Source organism: Dendropsophus ebraccatus, chromosome 5, assembly GCF_027789765.1.
Source record: "Dendropsophus ebraccatus isolate aDenEbr1 chromosome 5, aDenEbr1.pat, whole genome shotgun sequence".
NCBI lineage: Eukaryota > Metazoa > Chordata > Amphibia > Anura > Hylidae > Dendropsophus > Dendropsophus ebraccatus.
Window position 1 is genome coordinate 45509918 of NC_091458.1, and position 23901 is coordinate 45533818.

At 44.7% G+C, this 23901-nt stretch overlaps 1 protein-coding gene across 3 annotated transcripts; it reads left to right on the forward strand.

Annotated features, from left to right (window-relative positions):
• The first annotated feature begins 2157 nt into the window (after positions 1 to 2157).
• On the forward strand, positions 2158 to 23202 carry ESD (esterase D). 3 transcript variants are annotated; one of them, XM_069972125.1, is made up of 10 exons: positions 2158 to 2230; positions 9447 to 9502; positions 9613 to 9683; positions 15721 to 15809; positions 16330 to 16428; positions 19771 to 19895; positions 20795 to 20914; positions 21483 to 21581; positions 21709 to 21876; positions 22346 to 23202. In XM_069972125.1, the coding sequence occupies exons 1-10, from the start codon at positions 2164 to 2166 to the stop codon at positions 22424 to 22426; spliced, it is 975 nt and encodes a 324-aa protein (XP_069828226.1). In that variant the 5' UTR covers positions 2158 to 2163; the 3' UTR covers positions 22427 to 23202. The 3 variants fall into 3 exon arrangements, with proteins under 3 accessions (XP_069828226.1, XP_069828228.1, XP_069828227.1); XM_069972127.1 differs by lacking the exon at positions 2158 to 2230 and adding an exon at positions 2239 to 2317; XM_069972126.1 differs by lacking the exon at positions 2158 to 2230 and adding an exon at positions 2352 to 2478.
• Positions 23203 to 23901: the final 699 nt, after the last annotated feature.

The following is a 23901-nucleotide window of genomic DNA, read 5'->3' on the forward strand; positions in this document are numbered from 1 at the left end:
CTTTGGCTCACATGCTAGGAGGAAAGGAGGGGGAGGAGCCGGATCTGTCTGGGGCCTGAACCTGTCACCCCTGGACGGCTGCCGAACCCACCTTACCCTTACCCTTGGATATGGCCCCTATACTTACGCCATCCTTCCAGTCCCCCTCTTGATGCTAATGCCGCCGCGGAGAAACAGCCGTCCGCGCAGATGAGCGGGCGGTCGTATCTCCTCAGCAACTATAGGGGCCATATCCAGGGGTAAGGTGTGTTCGGGAGCCGTCCAGGGGTGACAGATTCCCAGTGCACATGGCAACAGATTATAGTATGGGCGGTCCAGAAGACCGCCTATATTATAATCTATTACGATGACCTATCAGCGGGCCAGCTCTAGGAAATCAATTGATTTCCTAGGTGGGCCAAAAATAATGGCACCGCGGGCCAGATTTGGCCCATTGGCCAGAGTTTGACATGTCTGGTTTAAGGTTTTGAGGAGGATCCCTTTAAATTTCCCCATCATGTTTTCCAATGATGTTTTTTTTTTTAATAGGAAAAGCCTTCAGTATTGAGAATTTATAGTAAATGAAACAACAAAAAACTAAAAGGTATTTATGAGGCTCCATTCATACCAACAGAGTCTCCATCAGCAATTCTTCCACATTAGATAGATGAAAAAAAACAGACCCTGCTATAAATCAATAGGGTCCACTGGGCACGGTTGTTGTCAATGTTTTTGTTCCATGGGTCTAACATCACCCTCAGAAGCCATGATAGCAGTGTGAACAGAGCTTAAAGGGAATCTGTCATTAGGTTTATGCGATCTTAAATGAGGGCATCATAAACTAGTGACAGGAATGCTGAACAGATCAGTGTATTACTTCAACATTCATCAACTTCCTCATTCTGTTCAGCCGTTCTCCTAATATGCAGGAGAATGGGATTCTTACCACACCCCTCCCCCCACCACCAGCTGCTGATTGACAGTTGACTGCCTATACACAGCATAGATAGATAACTCCTAATCAGCAGCTGGTGGGCGGAGTTTTCTGCTTCTCATGAATATTGAGGACTACTGGGCTCATGCACATAATTCAGGAGGATATCTTAATTACCAGCCCAAAACAATGTAAGTGATACATCGTTCTGTTCACCTTCTCTTCCACTAGTTTATGCTACCCTTAGATAGGACACCATAAACCAGTAGGACAGAGTCAGATTTTTCACAGCTTACTTAGCTGTATCTCCATGGGGTCCATCTAGTCCACACGTGTGAAACTCAGGCCCTCCGGCCTTTACAAAACTATAACTCCCATCATGCCTGGGCAGCAAAAGCTTTAGCTGTCCAGGCATGATGGGAATTGTAGTTCTGAAACAGCTGGAGGGCCTGAGTTTGACACCCCTGATGTAATCCAACTGGCGTCCAACATGTACAGTAAGGCTGCACGGAACATGGACGGGGAATGCATGTAGCGGGGTCCCCCCCACCCGGGCAGCATCCGTGCTAAGATGCTGGGAGCTGGGGAACTGTATGAATATGCGCCGCACTGCAATGAGAAAACCGCACCCTGCTTCAATAAAGCGTGGTGCATAAGCATACAGTTCCCCTGCTCCCAGCATCTTATCAGGGATGCTGTCCAGGTGTGTGTGGGGGGGGGGGACTCCGTTACAGGCATTCCAGGTCTGTGTTCCGTGCAGAACACGGAACACGTAAATGTGGCCTAAGTGTTCCAACCGCCCTTTTTCTGTTCCTGTGACAGAACTCTGGACACAACAATGCAGAAGTGAATGTGGTATTACATGGCCGCCTGTAGGATGTGCAGCAATCAATTTACAAAAGTGCCTGCATCTAATTCTTTCTTTTGCAAACAAAAATCAAAATGGTTTCTGGTATAAGAAGAAAATGGTATTGAAGCTCTCTGTAGGAAACACCTGAAGTAGCAGGTGCATGGAGGACATTATAGAGCAGTACTAAGCCAGCAGCAACAGAGACCCGTCCTAGACCTGTCACTATAGCGTCAGTAAAGCTACGCTGCATGATACCTATATGCTACATGCTACACACACAAACATTGCTTCAATGGTAACTTTATTGGTAAGTTACACGCACAGCTCTCCTGCATGTGCCTTACGACATTTTATACAGTAACAGCCCGCCCCGCCTCCTCCCATACACGTGACCGGTCACATGGTCATGACATCATCAAAGGTCCTGTGGCTGATTAGGAACTCCAGTGAGAAGTTGTGTGCTGCAGGTGGGTGGCCGCCGCCTCCTCCAGTGTGTAGTAGTGACAGGACAGCCCGGCTACTGCGGAACAGCTGCAGCTTGTCATGTGACTGCGGTAACGGCTCTATGTGTCCCAGAATACCCAGCTCCCGCCCGCTGGTCTGCATTGTACTCTAGTGTGTGTCCCGCCATGTGTGCGCTGTGAGGGAAGGAGGGTCAGCCTGGAGCTATACATAGCCGCGCACTATTCATAGGCTGCGGTGCCGCAGGTGTCAGGTGATGTGTCTGCTGCAGGTCTATGGGCTACTATAGATTAGATGGGTCAAACTGCGGCGCTTCAACTGCTGCAAAACTACAATTCCCAGCATGCCTGGACAGATAAAGCTGTGGCAGTCCTGGTATGATGGGAATTGTAGTTTTGCAACAGTTAAAGGGCTACGGGGTTGACACTTCTGCTATAGATACAATTCACATTGAGAGATGATGGGAGTTGTAGTTTTGTGGCAGCTGTAGAGCCACAAGTTAGGATGTAAACCAGCTGCCATATACTGTGTAGTACATTACCCCTCCCTGCTATCCATACAGCTGCTATATAGTGTGTAGTACATTACCCCTCCCTGCTATCCATACAGCTGCCTTATAGTGTGTAGTACATTACCCCTCCCTGCTATCCATACAGCTGCTATATACTGTGTAGTACATTACCCCTCCCTGCTATCCATACAGCTGCCATATACTGTGTAGTACATTACCCCCTCCCTGCTATCCATACAGCTGCTATATACTGTGTAGTACATTACCCCCTCCCTGCTATCCATACAGCTGCCATATACTGTGTAGTACATTACCCCTCCCTGCTATCCATACAGCTGCTATATACTGTGTAGTACATTACCCCTCCCTGCTATCCATACAGCTGCTATATACTGTGTAGTACATTACCCCTCCCTGCTATCCATACAGCTGCCATATAGTGTGTAGTACATTACCCCACTCTCTGCTATCCATACAGCTGCCATATAGTGTGTAGTACATTACCCCACTCTCTGCTATCCATATAGCTGCCTTATAGCGTGTAGTACATTACCCCTCCCTGCTATCCATACAGCTGCCATATAGTGTGTAGTACATTACCCCTCCCTGCTATCCATACAGCTGCCATATAGTGTGTAGTACATTACCCCTCCCTGCTATCCATACAGCTGCTATATACTGTGTAGTACATTACCCCTCCCTGCTATCCATACAGCTGCCTTATAGTGTGTAGTACATTACCCCTCCCTGCTATCCATACAGCTGCTATATACTGTGTAGTACATTACCCCTCCCTGCTATCCATACAGCTGCCTTATAGTGTGTAGTACATTACCCCTCCCTGCTATCCATACAGCTGCCATATAGTGTGTAGTACATTACCCATCCCTGCTATCCATACAGCTGCCATATAGTGTGTAGTACATTACCCCTCCCTGCTATCCATACAGCTGCCATATAGTGTGTAGTACATTACCCCTCCCTGCTATCCATACAGCTGCTATATACTGTGTAGTACATTACCCCTCCCTGCTATCCATACAGCTGCCTTATAGTGTGTAGTACATTACCCCTCCCTGCTATCCATACAGCTGCTATATACTGTGTAGTACATTACCCCTCCCTGCTATCCATACAGCTGCCTTATAGTGTGTAGTACATTACCCCTCCCTGCTATCCATACAGCTGCCATATACTGTGTAGTACATTACCCCCTCCCTGCTATCATACAGCTGCTATATAGTGTGTAGTACATTACCCCCTCCCTGCTATCCATACAGCTGCCATATAGTGTGTAGTACATTACCCCTCCCTGCTATCCATACAGCTGCCTTATAGTGTGTAGTACATTACCCCTCCCTGCTATCCATACAGCTGCCATATAGTGTGTAGTACATTACCCCTCCCTGCTATCCATACAGCTGCTATATACTGTGTAGTACATTACCCCTCCCTGCTATCCATACAGCTGCCTTATAGTGTGTAGTACATTACCCCTCCCTGCTATCCATACAGCTGCCATATAGTGTGTAGTACATTACCCCTCCCTGCTATCCATACAGCTGCCTTATAGTGTGTAGTACATTACCCCACTCCCTGCTATCCATACAGCTGCCATATAGTGTGTAGTACATTACCCCTCCCTGCTATCCATACAGCTGCCTTATAGTGTGTTGTACATTACTCCTCCCTGCTATCCATACAGCTGCCATATACTGTGTAGTACATTACCCCCTCCCTGCTATCCATACAGCTGCCATATAGTGTGTAGTACATTACCCCTCCCTGCTGTCCATACAGCTGCCATATAGCGTGTAGTACATTACCCCTCCCTGCTATCCATACAGCTGCCATATAGTGTGTAGTACATTACCCCCTCCCTGCTATCCATACAGCTGCCATATAGTGTGTAGTACATTACCCCTCCCTGCTATCCATACAGCTGCCATATACTGTGTAGTACATTACCCCCTCCCTGCTATCCATACAGCTGCCTTATAGTGTGTAGTACATTACCCCTCCCTGCTATCCATACAGCTGCTATATAGTGTGTAGTATATCCCCCCTCCCTGCTATCCATACAGCTGCCTTATAGTGTGTAGTACATTACCCCACCCTGCTATCCATACAGCTGCCTTATAGTGTGTAGTACATTACCCCTCCCTGCTATCCATACAGCTGCCATATACTGTGTAGTACATTACCCCTCCCTGCTATCCATACAGCTGCCTTATAGTGTGTAGTACATTACCCCTCCCTGCTATCCATACAGCTGCCATATAGTGTGTAGTACATTACCCATCCCTGCTATCCATACAGCTGCTATATACTGTGTAGTACATTACCCCTCCCTGCTATCCATACAGCTGCCTTATAGTGTGTAGTACATTACCCCTCCCTGCTATCCATACAGCTGCTATATAGTGTGTAGTACATTACCCCCTCCCTGCTATCCATACAGCTGCCATATAGTGTGTAGTACATTACCCCTCCCTGCTATCCATACAGCTGCCATATACTGTGTAGTACATTACCCCTCCCTGCTATCCATACAGCTGCCATATAGTGTGTAGTACATTACCCCTCCCTGCTATCCATACAGCTGCTATATAGTGTGTAGTACATTACCCCCTCCCTGCTATCCATACAGCTGCCATATAGTGTGTAGTACATTACCCCTCCCTGCTACCCATACAGCTGCCATATACTGTGTAGTACATTACCCCACTCTCTGCTATCCATATAGCTGCCTTATAGTGTGTAGTACATTACCCCTCCCTGCTATCCATGCAGCTGCCATATAGTGTGTAGTACATTACCCCTCCCTGCTATCCATACAGCTGCTATATACTGTGTAGTACATTACCCCTCCCTGCTATCCATACAGCTGCTATATACTGTGTAGTACATTACCCCTCCCTGCTATCCATACAGCTGCCATATACTGTGTAGTACATTACCCCCTCCCTGCTATCCATACAGCTGCTATATAGTGTGTAGTACATTACCCCTCCCTGCTATCCATACAGCTGCCTTATAGTGTGTTGTACATTACCCCTCCCTGCTATCCATACAGCTGCTATATACTGTGTAGTACATTACCCCTCCCTGCTATCCGTACAGCTGCCTTATAGTGTGTAGTATATCCCCCTCCCTGCTATCCATACAGCTGCCATATAGTGTGTAGTACATTACCCCCTCCCTGCTATCCATACAGCTGCTATATAGTGTGTAGTACATTACCCCCTCCCTGCTATCCATACAGCTGCCTTATAGTGTGTTGTACATTACCCCTCCCTGCTATCCATACAGCTGTCATATAGTGTGTAGTACATTACTCCACTCTGTGCTATCCATACAGCTGCCATATAGTGTGTAGTACATTACCCCCTCCCTGCTATCCATACAGCTGCTATATAGTGTGTAGTACATTACCCCCTCCCTGCTATCCATACAGCTGCTATATAGCGTGTAGTACATTACCCCTCCCTGCTATCCATACAGCTGCTATATACTGTGTAGTACATTACCCCTCCCTGCTATCCGTACAGCTGCCTTATAGTGTGTAGTACATTACCCCCTCCCTGCTATCCATACAGCTGCCTTATAGTGTGTAGTACATTACCCCTCCCTGCTATCCATACAGCTGCCTTATAGTGTGTTGTACATTACCCCTCCCTGCTATCCATACAGCTGCTATATACTGTGTAGTACATTACAGGGCTCCAGATGGCGACCAAAATGGTCGCCAATGCGACTGATATTTTGCAAATGGCGCCCAGATTTATTAATCTGGGCGCCATTTGCGACTGGCCCCGGCGGCGCGCTGTCTCTTTAAGATGCGCGGCTGATGCGCGGCTGCCGGGGGTGTCCCATCCTATCCCCGGCAGCGCGGCGCATCAGTGAGCTGCCTGGGGCCCTGACTTCCGGCACAGGAAGCGCGCGTCAGAGACGCTTCCTGTGTCAGAAGTCACAGCCCCGGCGTACAGAGAGCTCACTGATGCGCCGCGCTGCCGGGGATAGGACGGGACACCCCCGGCAGCCGCGCATCAGCCGGGGACAGCGTCCGAAGAAGAAGAGGATCGCCGGGGGAGCGGGTTGTCAGGTGAGTTTGTGTGTTTGTTTTTTTTAAATACTGCTTAGCATAGAGGAAAGGGGGGGGGGCATCTATAATGGGGGGAGAAGAGAGTGCCATCTATAATGGGGGGAAGAGAAGGGGGGGCATCTATAATGGGGGGAGAAGAGGGGCCATCTTCAAGGGGGGGAGAGGGGGCTAGCTATAAGGGGAGGGGGTATCTATAAGGGGGGGAGAAGAGGGCATCTATAATGGGGGGGAGGAGGGGGCATCTATAATGGGGGGGAGGAGGGGGCATCTATAATGGGGGGGAGGAGGGGGCATCTATAATGGGGGGGAGGAGGGGGCATCTATAATGGGGGGGAGGAGGGGGCATCTATAATGGGGGGAGGAGGGGGCATCTATAAGGGGAGGGGGTATCTATAATGGGGGGAGAAGAGGGGGCATCTATAATGGGGGGGAGAGGGGGCATCTATAATGGGGGGGAGGAGGGGGCATCTATAATGGGGGGGAGGAGGGGGCATCTATAATGGGGGTAGAGGGGGTCATCTATAAAAGGAGGGGGTCATCTATAAGGGGAGGGGGCCATCTATAAGTGTAGGGCAAACTGGCTGCAGACACTGGGAGATAGATATATACACAATTATTATTATCAGGGCCCCTCAGGTGTCTGTATTGTAGGGGGTCACTTGCATTAGTCACTAGGTGATATATCTATCTATATACACATCTTGTGGGGGGTCACTATGGCTGCAGTCATAAGTCTAGCTCAGTATGTATAGACTGTTGCAAGCTTTTAAAGGGAACCTGTCACCCCCGGTGACGGGGTGACAGGCTCCCAACCCCCCGTTAGAACCCCCTATACTCACCTCATCGCGCCGGGTCCCGCTTCTGGAGATGGTCGGGTCACGGAGATCTCAGCCGCTGCAGCCCGACGTGCACACTGAGAGATGAGTCCAACACTCATAGAGAATGACGGAGCGCTGGACTCTCCCGTCATTCTCTATGAGAGTTGGACTCATCTCTCAGCGCACGCCGGGCTGCAGCGGCTGAGATCTCCGTGACCCGACCATCTTCAGAAGCGGGACCCGGCGCGATGAGGTGAGTATAGGGGGGTTGGGAGCCTGTCACCCCGTCACCGGGGGTGACAGGTTCCCTTTAAGTTCAAGTTCAGAAGAGTAAGCCTCATTAAAAGGCTAGCCAAGTGAGGCTGAAGTACTGAGTCAGACTGTATATGGTTGTCAGACTGTATGTGGTTGTCAGACTGTATGTGGTTGTCAGACTGTATGTGGTTGTCAGACTGTATATGGTTGTCAAGTTGCAAGTTTCCATGTTGAACATTTTCAAACTAAGAAAAGAAAGGATCTAAAGGAGGAGGAGGCTGCCGTGGCCTCTGCACACAGTAAGTCCCATGTAACATAACATTAATTTTACATGGTTTAAAATGTTGGCGACCAAATATTCTATTTGGCGCCTAAATTTTTCAGGTTAGGAGCCAATGGCTCCTAGGTAAATTTTTTAGTCTGGAGCCCTGCATTACCCCTCCCTGCTATCCGTACAGCTGCCTTATAGTGTGTAGTACATTACCCCCTCCCTGCTATCCATACAGCTGCCATATAGTGTGTAGTACATTACCCCCTCCCTGCTATCCATACAGCTGCTATATAGTGTGTAGTACATTACCCCCTCCCTGCTATCCATACAGCTGCCTTATAGTGTGTTGTACATTACCCCTCCCTGCTATCCATACAGCTGCCTTATAGTGTGTTGTACATTACCCCTCCCTGCTATCCATACAGCTGCTATATAGTGTGTAGTACATTACTCCTAGGCACTGGATTCCGAAAGCAATCGAGGGCCGAGCCGGGATCAGTGCCATTACAGAACAGACCCCGGCCGATGCCTGATGGAAGGATCGCCCCTCCGTGACTATGTCGTGGGGGGGCATTCCGCCCCACCAGACACCAGGAAATCAGCTGCAGTCAGCTTTCAGATGCAGCTGTCAACTTTGACAGCTGCATTTGAAAACTTGATTAGCGGGCACGGCCTGCTAATAGCCACGGCCCCGGGCTACATGCCCCACCTGGGACCCCGGTGGTTTAGAGCGGGGCTGGCGCACAGCCTCGCTTTGAAGTTACCTAGGCGACCTTGGGACGTACAGGTACGCCCAGGGTTGCCTAGGGGTTAAAGGGGTTATCCATTGTTAAATAAACACAGCTACTTTCCTGCTAAAACAGCACCACCCATGTCCTCAGGTTGTGGTATTACAATTCACCTCCATTCACTTCAATGGAACTGAGCAGAAAATCCCATACCCAAACTGTGTGTCAAAGGCAGTAATCTGTCCTGGGTCAGCCGACTAATACCAACACAGCAGTCTGCAGTGATGAGACTCCGTCCCCCTCCCCTAAAGTCAGAGGCTTCATGGGAAATGTAGGCAGCATTAGAAAATAATTAACTTATTGACACAAAGAAAATTATTCTGCTCTGATCTGTGGCAACCAGTCTGCTGTTGGGACGGACACCAGGACGTGCTCATCAGTGTGGGCTGGTGCAGCAGGGAGATCAGTAGTAGGTGAGTACACATTTTTTACTTTTATACTCTGCATTGACTGCGTGTGTATTTGTTTTGCAGCAGTTTATACATTCATCAACACATCAGGTCATAGGGCATTTCATACAATATTACAGGTAGGAAGTTTTTTTTTTTTAATAAACTATAAAGTTTTTTTTGTCTTTCCAAAACGATTGATCCCTCGGTTTAATTATTGTGTATCTTGTTTTTTTCTTTTGTCCTACAGAACATGGCATTAAAGCAGCTCTCCAGCAACAAGTGCTTTGAAGGCTTCCAGAAGGTGTTTGAGCATGACAGGTAAAGGTTCAGAGCCAACATATGAGTATCTTTTTTTTTTTTTTTTTTTTTTAATGTTTCCTCTAAATGCAGCAGTTTTGACCATAAGAAAGGATTTAAATTTGGTATAAAAATATGTAACAAAATATTTAACAGCAACATATGCAGTTGAGATCAGTGCTACATGTTTGGGATTTGGATGCAGAAATTCACATTGCATTACAGGGGTTGTTCACCAAAAAAAATTTCTTTCAAATCAACTGCTGTCAATAAGCGCCAGAGATTTGTCATTTACTTCTATTAAAAAACTCCAGTCTTTCAAGAGTCACTGTCATATTTTTTTTTTTGCAGACATCAATAGTCCAGGCGATTTTAAGAAACTTTATAATTGGGTTTCTTAGCCAAATATGCCATTATCTGCATTTAAAAAGCCTTTTCCCAGGTCCCCCCTCCCTCCTCTTTTCCATCCACTGCAAAAAATCTGGAAATTGTGACTTGTTGCATCAGACATACCCAGTCTGGTCTATAGAGAGGGGAGGGGGGAGGAGGAAGGAGGGAGTTAGCCGACAGCAGAAAGCAGATAACAGAGGATTACAGGCACCGAGCTGGGTGACAGCTGTAATCAGAGCTCAGAGAGGTCAGTGCTGACTGTCAGAGGAGATAAAGGGTGAGGTATTTGTAGATTAACTCTTTGTTGTCCTGTTTTGGTCTTTTATTTAGCTCTCTCCATAGGAGAACAATGAAGACAGGGGGAGAGCTTCAAACTGCTTTTTCATGATAAAAATTATTTTTCGCCTAATAAACCCAATTACAAAGTTTCTTAAAATCGCCTGGACCATTGATTTCTGCAAAAAAAAATTTCACGACAGTGACACTTTCAGTGCTTATCAGCTTTTGTATGTCCTGCAGGAAGTATCAGCTGTTGTATATCCTGATGGTGACACTGTGCTCTCTGCTGCCACCTCTGTCCATGTTAGGAACTGTCCAGAGCAGTAGCAAATCCCTATAGAAAACCTCTCCTGCTCTCTAGACTGAAAAAAATACAACTTCCGGCAGGACTTACAGCAGCTGATAAATACTTGAAGACTTGAGAATTTTTAATAGAAGTAAATTACAAATCTCTGGCACCAGTTGATTTGAAAGAAAACATTTTTTGGTGAACAACCCCTTTAAAGTGGTTATCCAGGCTTAGATAAACATGGCTGCTTTCTTCCAGTAACAGCACCTCTCCTGTCCTCAGGTTGGGTGTAGGTTTTGCAGCTCAGTTGTTTTGAAGTGAATGGAGGTGAATAGAGATGAGCGAACCGGGTTCGAGTCGATCCAAACCCGAACTTTCAGTATTTGATTAGCTGGGGCTGCTGAACTTGGATAAAGCTCTTAGGTTGTCTGGAAAACATGGATAGAGCCAATGACTATATCCATGATTTCCACATAGCCTTAGGGCTTTATCCAAGTTCAGCAGCCACCACTAATCAAATGCCGAAAGTTCGGGTTCGGATCGACTTGAGCATGCTCCAGGTTCGCTCATCTCTAGAGGTGAACTGTAATACCACACACAACCAGGGGTGGTGCTATTGGCAATAAATTAGCTGTGCTTTTTTTTTTTTTTTTTTTTTTTTTAATCCTTGACAACTTCTTCAAAACCTATGATTAAAGGGAACCACGTTCATGTTGCCTGACCCACTTGTCATTGTGGCGGTACGAAGCAGCTTCTCTCCATGGTTGATAGGGTGGGGAGAAGCCTCTGGTTGACTGATGGTTGAGGAGGCAACATGAGCAGGTTCCCTTGAAATTCTTCCTACAAACTCTGCAACACATGGAGCACATGTACAGCATGTATATGTTAAATATGTACAGCATGTATATGTTACATATTCTGCACCCTCATAGAAATACATTGTGTGGATTTTCGGTTAGCGTTGGTCACAAGCATAGCCGCTCTGGGGATACGATGGCCCAGCAGCTTTGTCATACAAAGGCCATTTAGCTTCTGCAGGAAATTAGCGGAGGTTTTTCTTCAGAACATCTTTTGTTGGTTCACGTACAGTATTTAGGGCTAATACTCGTATTTAAACTAAAAGCTGCCGCAGTAACAGTAGCTATGGCTTGCTATTATATGTAATTGGGGGATAGTGCGCACCATACTGTTAACCATTACCTCTCTAGATTTACCCATATACAAAGCTTTTCTGTACTGATGAAATCGCCTTCATCCCCAGTCTGTATGTAGAGTAGTGATGAATCACCCCGCTGCACCAATAGCCCACACAGCAGGCCACACATATGTCATTAGCCGCCTTTCTACCTCCTCCTCTCCTACTTCTAGGTTTTTATCTAGTAAATGAGAATAATAACAGATGTTCATATTCCGTAATGGAATAGATGCTAGCTTACAATCTAAAGAACAGGGACCCAGGGGTGCTGCCAGAATAGAAAGGCATTTACATGTGCCCATTCATTCTCTATGCAGCTGCTGGAGATGGCTGAATACAGTGCTCTGCTATCTGAGAATGAATGGAGCCGTGTGCACCGCCACTCCTGTTAGTATACAGTGAATTGCCACCTTCTTAGAGACACCTCTCTAGTAGTGTTTTGGACCTCCTGGCAGGTTCTCTTAGGAGATTGCCTGTGCCGCGAGACATGAATTGAGTTTGGTATTAGGTGGTCTCAGGGGATCGGGGGTTGGGGAGGGATAAGGGGTGTTATTTTGTTGTGGTAAGAAGTACTACTGGATACACACACATCTTCAAGCTCAGTTTCAGCTTTATTATAACAGACATGTACTGGCATTGTGTATTGGGTCTAAGGCCATATAAAGCTGGAATCTATACTTCTTTGTACAATGGTAACTTGGATTAAGAGCGTTTTGGTTTAAGAGCTCACAGTTCTAAAAATTTGTGACTTGGTGTAAGGGCCCTATTACACAGGACGATTATCGCGCAAAAAATCGTTAAATCATTCGAATTTAAACGATAATCGTTCTGTGTAATTGCAGGCGACGATAGAAAAATTGTTCATATGTCGTTGATCGTTGATTTAGATCTGAACCTAAAATTATTGTTAATCGTTCGCTGTAATTCCACATTCGTTCGCTCAAGTTCCACGTTTTTTCACTAATCGTTCAGTGTAATTGCACATCGTTCATTGTTTTTCTGGGAACAGAAGGAATAAACGATCATAGTAACGACTGCAATAACAATCATAGTAACGATCGCAATAACAATCATAGTAACGATCGGAACTAGCGATTATCGTTCTGTGTAATATGGTGAACGATTTCAGGTTAACGATAAACAATCTCGTTTGTGATCATTTATCGTTAGTCGTTAATCGTTAAAAATCGCTCAGTGTAATAGGACCCTAAGAGCATTGCTTTGGTGTAAGAGCTCCCTGTACTGTGGGGGAGGCGCATGATCTGCATAGCGGGGTCTACAGCACTGTACTCTGACCTAGGACATTTCCCTAACCTTCCAAATCATGGCAGATCCACTTCAGGCTGGGGCTTACATGAGGGGACAGGACTGTGGAGGTAGTTTTAGCCTGTTGTTCTACACTACTGCATTAGGCCCCATTCCCACTGAGCAAAGCTAGCGGAATTCCGCAACGGAATTGTCCGCCGCGGAATGCCGTTAGCGCGTACAGAGCAGCAGCGCGCGCCTCCCATAGACTCCCATTATGAGCGGGAGGCTAACGGCATTCCGCGGCGGACAATTCCGTCGCGGAATTCCGCTAGCTTTGCTCAGTGGGAACGGGGCCTTATGGGGATCTGCAGTTCCATCCTGTATCTACAAACTGCTGCTGTTTTCCAGGTTTATGCAGTTACTATACATTATACTCCACATGCTGATTGCTTTACTGTACAGTAACTTATAATATGGGACGAGCTTGGCCGGCCACAGTGCTTAGATAAACTGTAATATCCAAACATCCAACACTTGTCTAGATGTGACAATTGTTTCTGTCTCCCTTACCTTGTTATTCAGTTATTTTCTTAATAAAGATACAGAATACAAAAAAAAATATTAGGGCCACGTGTATTAGGCATAGTCAGCACAGCAGAGGTTGCAACAGATATTTCAAGATCCCCTGCAGGTAAAATCCATCATACAAGTATTATCTAAGGTGCCAGAATATCAGAAATTCTTATACAAATTCACTTTAATGGTGCGTTCACACCTACAGGATCTGCAGCTGATTTTCTGCAGCAGATTTCATTTAAATAACTGAACACAGCATCAAATCTGCTGCAGATCTGCTGCAGATCCTGTAGGTGTGAACGCACCCTAAGGCTGGGTTCACACACAGTATATTTGAGGCTGTATTTGTGAGGCTGTATAGCAACCAAAACCAGGAGTGGATTGAAAACACAGAAAGGATCTGTTCACATAATGTTGTAATTGAGTGGATGGCTGTCATTTAATGGCAAATTTTTGCTGTTATTTTAAAACAACGGTTGTTATATTGAAATAATGGCAGTTATTTACCGTTATATGACGGCCATCCACTCAATTTCAACATTGTGTGAACAGAGCCTTTCTGTGTTTTCAATCCACTCCTGGTTTTGGTTGCAATGAGGACCTGACATGAGGACCAAATACAGCCTGAAATATACATAGTGTGAACCCAGCCTTAAGCGGTATTCCAGCGCTTCAAAAACATGGCCACTTTCTTCCAGAGACAGCCCCACTCTTGTCTCCAGCTTGGGCAGGGTTTTGCTGCTCAGTTCCATTGAAGTGAATGGGAGATTAATTGCAAACGGCACCTGAACTGGAGACAAGAGTTGTGTTGTCTCTGAAAAAAAAGTGGCCATGTTTTTGTAGCACTGGATAACCCCTTTAATTAGAGGGAGACCTCCATTTCAGACATAAATGGCATATTATAAGCTTGTTTAATAAATATGGGACCCTCTTTTGGGAAGAATGGGAAAGAATGAAGAGGCGGCTAAACAACACCCGTGCCAGGGATGCAGTATAGAGGCCACAAAGCTTGCATGAGCGCTGCACCTTCTTCAGTCAGCTGGCACAGGATTCTGGCACAATAATCCAAAATCATAGTTGGTCTAAACTTGGACTAGACAGTCTAAAGGGCAACCAACTAAAGAGAAACCAAACTTACCAGCTGTTATGTACCTGTAGGCATTCAGATGCAGGTTCTAAAGTGCCGATCAATTGCACCATTTCTTTGTAATAGACAATTAAGATGCCACAGGGATAGATTTGTCTCATTCTACTGTCTGGTCTAAGTTTACATTGTAAAAAGGCCTTATTACACGGCCCGACTCTGAGGAGCAAACAAGCACTGTGAGCGCTCGTTTGCTTCTCGTTCCCCGCTCGCTGCTGCCGCTATTCCACACGGCTGCAGCGAGCGGGTGAGGCCGGGGGAAGGTGCGGGGGGACTACCCAGGTGATCGCTGATTGTCTGGGCAGCCCATAGGATATAGCGGCGGTCTGCTGCCACCGCTCCTATTCCACGGGGTGGCGGCACCAGATCGCTGCTATATAAGTCGTTTGTCTTTCAACATGTTGAAAGACAAACAACTTCAACAATCAGCCAACATGAACGATGTCAGCTAATCGTTGCCTCTTATTCCAAGCGACGATTATTGGCCGTTACGGACGATATTCGTTCCGTGGAATAGGGGTTTAAGAATAAAGGCCCTTTTACATGGGCAGATTATCAACCAGGTGCTTTGCTAGAAGCGCGGCTGATAATCTGCCTGTGTTAAAGTGTCAGTGATCAGCCAAGGAGCAGGAAAACGTCCAAACCTTGTCTGATTGCATCTTGTGTACTGTGACAAAATATATTGCTCTCGGCCGCACATATTCCTGTGTGAACAGGGGATATACGGCCAACAGCAATACATTTAAATAGATGCACAAATGATACAGTGATCGTTTGCACAGCCTGGACATATCTTTGGGTATTTGAAATCTGATTGACAACAAAAACAATTATCAAAGGATATTTTCCATTACAATGGTGGAGGCCTTGCTGTATTTTATGCTATTGTATATTCTGTTTCTCACTTATGAATGCCTGTTTTGTTACATCTTTACAGTACGGAACTGAAGTGTAAAATGAAATTTGGCATCTATCTGCCACCTAAAGCTGAAAGTGGCAAGTGTCCCGTGCTGTACTGGCTATCAGGTGCGTAGCTTTATAGGGGGATCTGCTGACAATGCACAATGTGTCATCACTGATATAGTCATAAAGGGTTAACATTTCAGGGCTTCTTCCCCACTTTATGGTGCCTTATATAAGGACAGAATAATATCAGTCTGATGTATTCACCACCCCTATGACAATGTGTTCAGATACACATACCCAGCTGGGAGAAGTCAAATGTATAGTATTTTGTGCTGGATTGCACATTGTCTTATGTCAATTATATTTAGACACATTTCATCATTGATTTTCTTTTTTTATTATTTTTAAGCGATTTTATTTTAAATAATGACATTGTGACTTGTGATCTGGTTATGTAGCATAAAGCTGCTATTTCAGGCTGTATGAGGAGTTTACGGTTTTGTTCACCTGGGTCATCTTAAACAAGAATCCAGCTTGCATTTTGGTTAATATGTAACATATTAAATGCTGAATGTTTCACTGTATGACCGTGTCTGCGAGTAATCTAAATGGTTTTTTTTTTGTTTTGTTTTTTTTGCAGGCCTGACATGCACAGAGCAAAACTTTATCACCAAGGCTGCTTATCACCAGGCGGCCTCCGAGCTTGGCATCATTGTAGTAGCGCCCGACACCAGCCCTCGTAAGTGTTACTTGCAAGGTTTATTTGACAACTATCACGTTTATTGAAAGTTTGATTATGAACTAGATCAAGATGCTTATGTTGATCTATGACATGCTACATATAGTAAATGCTATAAAAAGTAGGTTGTCGTGTACCACTTAAATGAGCCTTTGAATTCTGCTTTGCTTGCCTGGAAAAGCTGGATCCAGTCCTGGAAAACTGGGAGAAGTTTTCCAGGCACCTGGAGCGGAGCAGCACTGAGTTCAGTGGCAGCCAGCTGACAACCCGACAACTGAGCCAAGCGAATCGCTTTGCTAGTACTGTAAATTTGCTCATCTCAAGTAGCATTTTAGCAGATATTACATATATCATGCACTATATCCAGGAACATAGGCCTTATGGATGATCATAATGTGAAACAACTTTATAGTTCAAATCTAAGTAATTGTCATTCTTTAGTTAGTAGATGCCTTCTCTTGCTATATTCATATTGCTTATTGCATTGTCTGATAAGGATATACATCAGGAAAGCCCTTCTCTGAAATCACCAAGAGGCTTCCCCATTTGCCACATGTGTCTCTGTGTGTGTGTACAGACTTTCAGGTTATTATAGTGCTTGAAAAGCACTATATTGTAATCCGTATTCTTCTTCTTCTTCCGTTTCTTCTTCCAGCCATTTTTCTGCGCGTAATACAGCCCGAACCGCTTTGCGCACACACTCCGTTCAAACTGCGTTTCGAAGCCCTCGGCGGTGTGTGGTGTGCTATCTATTTTTCGTTTCGATCGGATTTGTCGTTTTTAAGAAATTTACGTTTAAAGACCCTAAATTTCCCATAGAAAATAATGGCCCATTGCAAATAATGGCCACACTCTAACTGCTGACAGCCAATCACAGCACATATGCAAATAGCTGAAATATAGCAGCCAATAGGAACTCTAAGGTCCCGTCATGCATTGTATCACACCATCCACAGTCACATGTCCACTATTGGCCAATAGAAGATGTAATATATGGAAGGTTCTTAACCATTTTGTCTCCTGACATGAATAAGATTGTCATGGTAACCGAGCAATGGTCTTTACCATTATAAGTAGCAGAGGTCAGTCAGTAAAATAGCAGAGCTGAGGCAGCCATGTAGCAGGTACGGGATCCAAGCTGCTCTTAAAGGGACGGTACCCAAGTCGCTCTTAAAGGGACCCAAGCCGCTCTAAATGGGTCCCTTTAAGAGCGAACTAAGTACCTGTAAGAGCGACCCGGGTCCCTTTAAGAGCGACCTCGGTCCCTTGAGGGGGTAAATGGGTCCCTTTAAGAGCAAAATATGTCCCTTTAAGAGCGACCTGGGTCCCTTTAAGAGTGATCTGGGTCCTTTTAAAGAAAATATTTCGCTCTAAAAGAGACCGGTTTCGCTCGAACTGGGTCCCTTTAAGAGTGAAATATGTCCCTTTAAGAGCGACCTGGGTCCCTATAAGAGCGAAATATGTCCCTTTAAGAGCGACCTTTGTCCCTTTAAGAGCGAAATATGTTCCTTTAAGAGCAAAATGGGTCCCTTTAAGACCGACCTGGGTCCATTTAAGAGCGAAATATGTCCCTTTAAGAGCAAAATATGTCCCTTTAAGAGATAAATTGGTCCCTTTAAGAGTGACCTTGGTCCCTTTAAGAGTGACCTTGGTCCCTTTAAGAGCGACCTTGGTCCCTTTAAGAGCGACCTGGGTCCCTTGAGGGGGGAAATGGGTCCCTTTAAGAGCAAAATAAATCCCTTTAAGAGCGACCTGGGTCCCTTTAAGAGCGAAATGGGTCCCTTTAAGAGTGATCTGGGTCCCTTTAAAGGAAATATTTCACTCTTAAAGAGACCCATTTCGCTCTTAAAGAGCGACCTGGGTCCCTTTAAGAGCGAAATAGGTCCCTTTAAGAGCAACCTGGGTCCCTTTAAGAGCGAAATATGTCCCTTTAAGGGCAAAATGGGTCCCTTTAAGAGCGACCTGTGTCCCTTTAAGAGCGACCTGTGTCCCTTTAAGAGCGACCTGTGTCCCTTTAAGAGCGACCTGTGTCCCTTTAAGAGCGACCTGTGTCCCTTTAAGAGCGACCTGTGTCCCTTTAAGAGCGACCTGTGTCCCTTTAAGAGCGACCTGTGTCCCTTTAAGAGCGACCTGTGTCCCTTTAAGAGCGACCTGTGTCCCTTTAAGAGCGACCTGTGTCCCTTTAAGAGCGACCTGTGTCCCTTTAAGAGCGACCTGTGTCCCTTTAAGAGCGACCTGTGTCCCTTTAAGAGCGACCTGTGTCCCTTTAAGAGCGACCTGTGTCCCTTTAAGAGCGACCTGTGTCCCTTTAAGAGCGACCTGTGTCCCTTTAAGAGCGACCTGTGTCCCTTTAAGAGCGACCTGTGTCCCTTTAAGAGCGACCTGTGTCCCTTTAAGAGCGACCTGTGTCCCTTTAAGAGCGACCTGTGTCCCTTTAAGAGCGACCTGTGTCCCTTTAAGAGCGACCTGTGTCCCTTTAAGAGCGACCTGTGTCCCTTTAAGAGCGACCTGTGTCCCTTTAAGAGCGACCTGTGTCCCTTTAAGAGCGACCTGTGTCCCTTTAAGAGCGACCTGTGTCCCTTTAAGAGCGACCTGTGTCCCTTTAAGAGCGACCTGTGTCCCTTTAAGAGCGACCTGTGTCCCTTTAAGAGCGACCTGTGTCCCTTTAAGAGCGACCTGTGTCCCTTTAAGAGCGACCTGTGTCCCTTTAAGAGCGACCTGTGTCCCTTTAAGAGCGACCTGTGTCCCTTTAAGAGATAAATCGGTCCCTTTAAGAGATAAATCGGTCCCTTTAAGAGATAAATCGGTCCCTTTAAGAGATAAATCGGTCCCTTTAAGAGATAAATCGGTCCCTTTAAGAGATAAATCGGTCCCTTTAAGAGATAAATCGGTCCCTTTAAGAGATAAATCGGTCCCTTTAAGAGCGACCTTGGTCCCTTTAAGAGCAAAATATGTCCCTTTAAGAGCGACCTTGGTCCCTTTAAGAGCAAAATATGTCCCTTTAAGAGCAAAATATGTCCCTTTAAGAGCGACCTGGGTCCCTTTAAGAGGGAAATGGGTCCCTTTAAGAGGGAAATGGGTCCCTTTAAGAGGGAAATGGGTCCCTTTAAGAGCGACCTGGGTCCCTTTAAGAGCGACTTGGGTCCCTTTATGAGTGAAATGATTCCCTTTAAAGAGCGACCTGGGTCCCTTTAAGAGCGACCTGGGTCCCTTTAAGAGACTTTTACTTTTCAGTCCTGAGCTTTGAGGTTTCTTGTTACAATTTCCCACACTTCATAAATTGTATATGCATGTATGTTCTGTCATCAGGACTGGTTTACTGATTGTACTCCTTTATGTTAGGTGGCTGCAATATAGATGGGGAAGAGGATAGCTGGGACTTTGGCACTGGAGCTGGATTCTATGTCAATGCCACTGAAGAGCCGTGGAAAACTAACTACAGAATGTATTCTTATGTTGTGGAGGAGGTAACCTCAACTTATTTCCTGATTGGTCTGTACATGGACACATGTTTAGGCTGGGTTCACACTACGTATATTTCAGGCAGTATTTGGTCCTCTTGTCAGGTCCTCATAGCAACCAAAACCAGGAGTGGATTGAAAACACAGAAAGGCTCTGTCCACACAATGTTGAAATTGAGTGGATGGCCGCCATATAACAGTAAATAACGGCCATTATTTCAATATAACAGCCGTTGTTTTAAAATAACAGCAAATATTTGCCATTAAATGACGGCCATCCACTCAATTATACAACATTATGTAAACAGATCCTTTCTGTGTTTTCAATCCACTCCTGGTTTTGGTTGCTATACAGCCTCAAATATACAGCCTCAAATATACGTAGTGTGAACCCAGCCTTAGGGTGCATTCACACGTACAGGATCTGCAGCAGATTTGATGGCCCAGATTAGATTAAAAGCAAATCTGCAGATCTGCTGCGGATCCTGTACATGTGAACGCACTCTTAATAAAAGACATCCTGACAAAGTGTGGCTGATTTGTATGGGCCCCTCCCTGACCTTCCCAGCAAACAGCTGAACGTAGCCACAGTAGTAATATCTGTTTTTGAATGTAATGCAAGGATAGCTCAAGCTCACCAGAAGAGTAGCAATTTGTACAGAGCAGCTCTTAATCTTGGTTTATAGATTGGGACCCATACAGGAGACCTCTACCTATGTCCTTTTAGGTCTTATAGATAGGGGTTGCAAAGAACAGGGTGTATGTATGTATTAGTGTAATGTGTTAGGGGTGCCTGGATATATAACAGTAGAACTATAGTGCTAATGGGTTCAAAAGTGCAAAAGTTGTGAAATATTTTGGTTTTAAAGTGAAAATTGCAACAGATTCTCTTCTCTGTTTTCCAGCTGCCTCAACTCATAAATGGAAATTTCCCAACAGATCCAGATAGAATTTCTATTTTTGGACATTCTATGGGTGGACATGGCGCTTTAATCTGTGCACTGAAAAACCCGGGGAAATATAAGGTACTCTTTGAAGGTTCACCACAATTCCTATATATGCAAAAGTAAAGTGTAGTCTATTAGAGTAAGTAATAAAGTGTGGAGCATGAAATGCCAGGAAAATAGACACTGCTATGGGTTGGAAACCAGGAATCTTACGATGGATATTAATGGGTAAAGTGCCCTTATATGCTGAGTGTTTTGTTTCTTTTCAGCCACATTCATTTCAGATTAATGTTACTGATATAAATATATTGCTTTTACTGGTACATTTGGTTTGATCATGTAATAGGCAGTTAGGCTATGTTCACACACTGTAAAGAAATATCAAAATGTGATCATAATTTTGAATGAAAAACAAATTGGAAACAGGTGAACAAGGACGTGTTTTGCAAAAGCAGGTGCTAAATAATGAGCATGCCTCATGAGAGGCCGAGAGGGGTTCAGCAGCATTCTATGACCCTGAACACACAGCATTTGATTCCCTGCAGCTGCAGAGGAATCAACTCTGGTAGTCAGATGCTGAACAATGAGACTCATCATGCTCATCTCCAATGGTAGAGTTTCAAAGAGTTGTGTTCTGTCATTTCAGAGCGTTTCAGCCTTTGCACCGATTTGTAATCCCATTCAATGTCCCTGGGGTCAGAAAGCCTTAGGTGGCTACTTGGGATCAGACAGTAGTAAATGGGAGGTAAGTAGATTAATGACTATATGTATACAGTACTATGTATAATGCGCAGCTTCACTCGATTCTCCCATCCTTTGTTCTATGCTTTATATGTAATGTAATGCCATTCTTTGCCCTTTATATGCATAAGGCATATGATGCAACCCATCTAGTGAAGACCTACTCCGGCTCCCAGCTGGACATCTTAATTGACCAGGGGAAAGATGACCAGTTCCTCTCTGCGGGGCAGCTCTTGCCTGACAATTTTATTGCTGCGTGCACGGAACGGAAAATCCCTGTTGTGTTCAGACTGCAAGAGGTAAGGCTGAGGAGTAAATGTCTCACAATTATTTCATCAAGACTCAGTAAGGAACCAGGACTCATTAAAGTCATAAACTTCATAATGAATGTGTATGTTCATATTATTATTTTTTAATAAAGTTGGATTTTATGCATTTTTAATACACTATATATTTTACTATTAGCATTGAGGTCCAACTGCTGGGACTACCAACAATCTTGAGAACATGGCTCCAAAGTCTCTTTAGTGAATAGACAGTGAATACAGCAGCAATGGTTAGGCATGACAGCTGCTTCATTCCAGTGGGAGACTCGAGACTCTGGTGCTTAAGAACTGGTCCCAGCAGTCAGGTCCCCAGCGATCATAACTTATATAAGAAGTTAATGGGATTTCCTTCAATCCTTGTGTTGCTGCATCAATAGACTTTACTACATAAAAAGTATACATTGTATGTGAATGTTACATTAAGTTTTATCTGTCTTTGCAGGGATATGACCACAGCTACTTCTTCATCACCACTTTTATAAATGACCACATCAAGCACCATGCAAAATACCTGAATGCTTAAATGAATCATAGTTGTAAGGATAGTCCAGAAGAAACAAACAATGGCTTTATAATTGGCAACATTTTCTGATCACAATGGAAGGTCGTGATTTGTAAATGAGATGGATTAAATTCATTGTAGCATTTCATACATAAACAATGGACAGCCGGAAACAAAGAAAAAAACTAGTATTCTGCTCCACCTTGTAGTTTAGGCCCTATCTCAAAGCTTTATTTACCTGATAAGAGCATCCACCGGTTTCTTCAGGTTATTCAATATACAGTCTTCTGGGCAATTTATTTCAACCATTGCTCAGGAAGTCATAGTGATTGCAGGATTTGAAGGTATCCATGCTTATGCAATGGTTGTTGAGTGATCCTTCCATATGCATGAATGTTCAGCTTGGCATGCCAAACTCTTTTGAGAACAAAAGGATCAAGCAGTTAAAGTGAACATGCCTGATCCTTTTCTACATTGACTTGCTTAGGGATGGTTGAAGGCCCTATAAACACATTTCACAGCTGGTCAGGCCCACCAGAATCCATTGGCTTGGCTAGTTATTTTCGTAATGTGTATGGGGACCATATCAGAGGCCTGCTGGAAGGTACAGCTGCAGCCAGGTATTTGGGGCTAGTTAGGGTGTCTACACTTTAGACAGGTAAAATATTTGTACACTTCCCAAATGGTTTGTGAATGGTCCCTAAGCCATTAGCATATGTTAGTAAAAGCTAGGGTTCTTCCATTTGTCCCATCTTTGTATGTGAATGCTTAATAAAAATAAAACCTAAATTATTGGATATCCTGTTATTTCTATTCAATAAATGGAGTGAATGCAACACTAAAACTTTGACTGTGTTCCTGAAAGAACAAAAAAAAGGTTTATTTTATATTAGGAGAAAAATGGTGTCAGCTATGTAGTCTCACTAGTTATACAGCAACAAAATAGCTGAAAACTGTGATTTGAAAAAACTTCTGACGTGTCTTCAGACATGTCAAGAGTTATTGATAGTCAAGAGTCTCACTGCTGAGACCTGCTGCAATCCCAAGATACAGCCAGGGAGAACGAACACTTTTACCTCAGACTATAATGGAGTTAAAGGGGCACATTTATTGAGAAGTATCCCCCAATGTGACTAAGGGCCCTATTCCACCGGACGATTATCGGACGATTATCGTTCAGATTATCGTTAAATCGTTCGAATCTAAATGATAATCGTTCAGTTGAAGTGCAATTAACGATTTATGACCGAACGAGAAATCGTTGATCGTTTTATAAGACCTGGACCTATTTTTATCGTTGCTCGTTCGCAAATCGTTTGCATAAGACGTTGTTCAGTCGTTCCCAGTAGATACGAACGCAATAGTGAAGATCTAGCGAAGAAAAAACAGTAAGTAACATAAGTAACGATTATCGTTCCATGGAAATGAGTGAATGTTTTCAGGTCTTTCGCAATAGCGGTCGTTTGAGATTGTTAATCGTTAACGATAATGCGAAC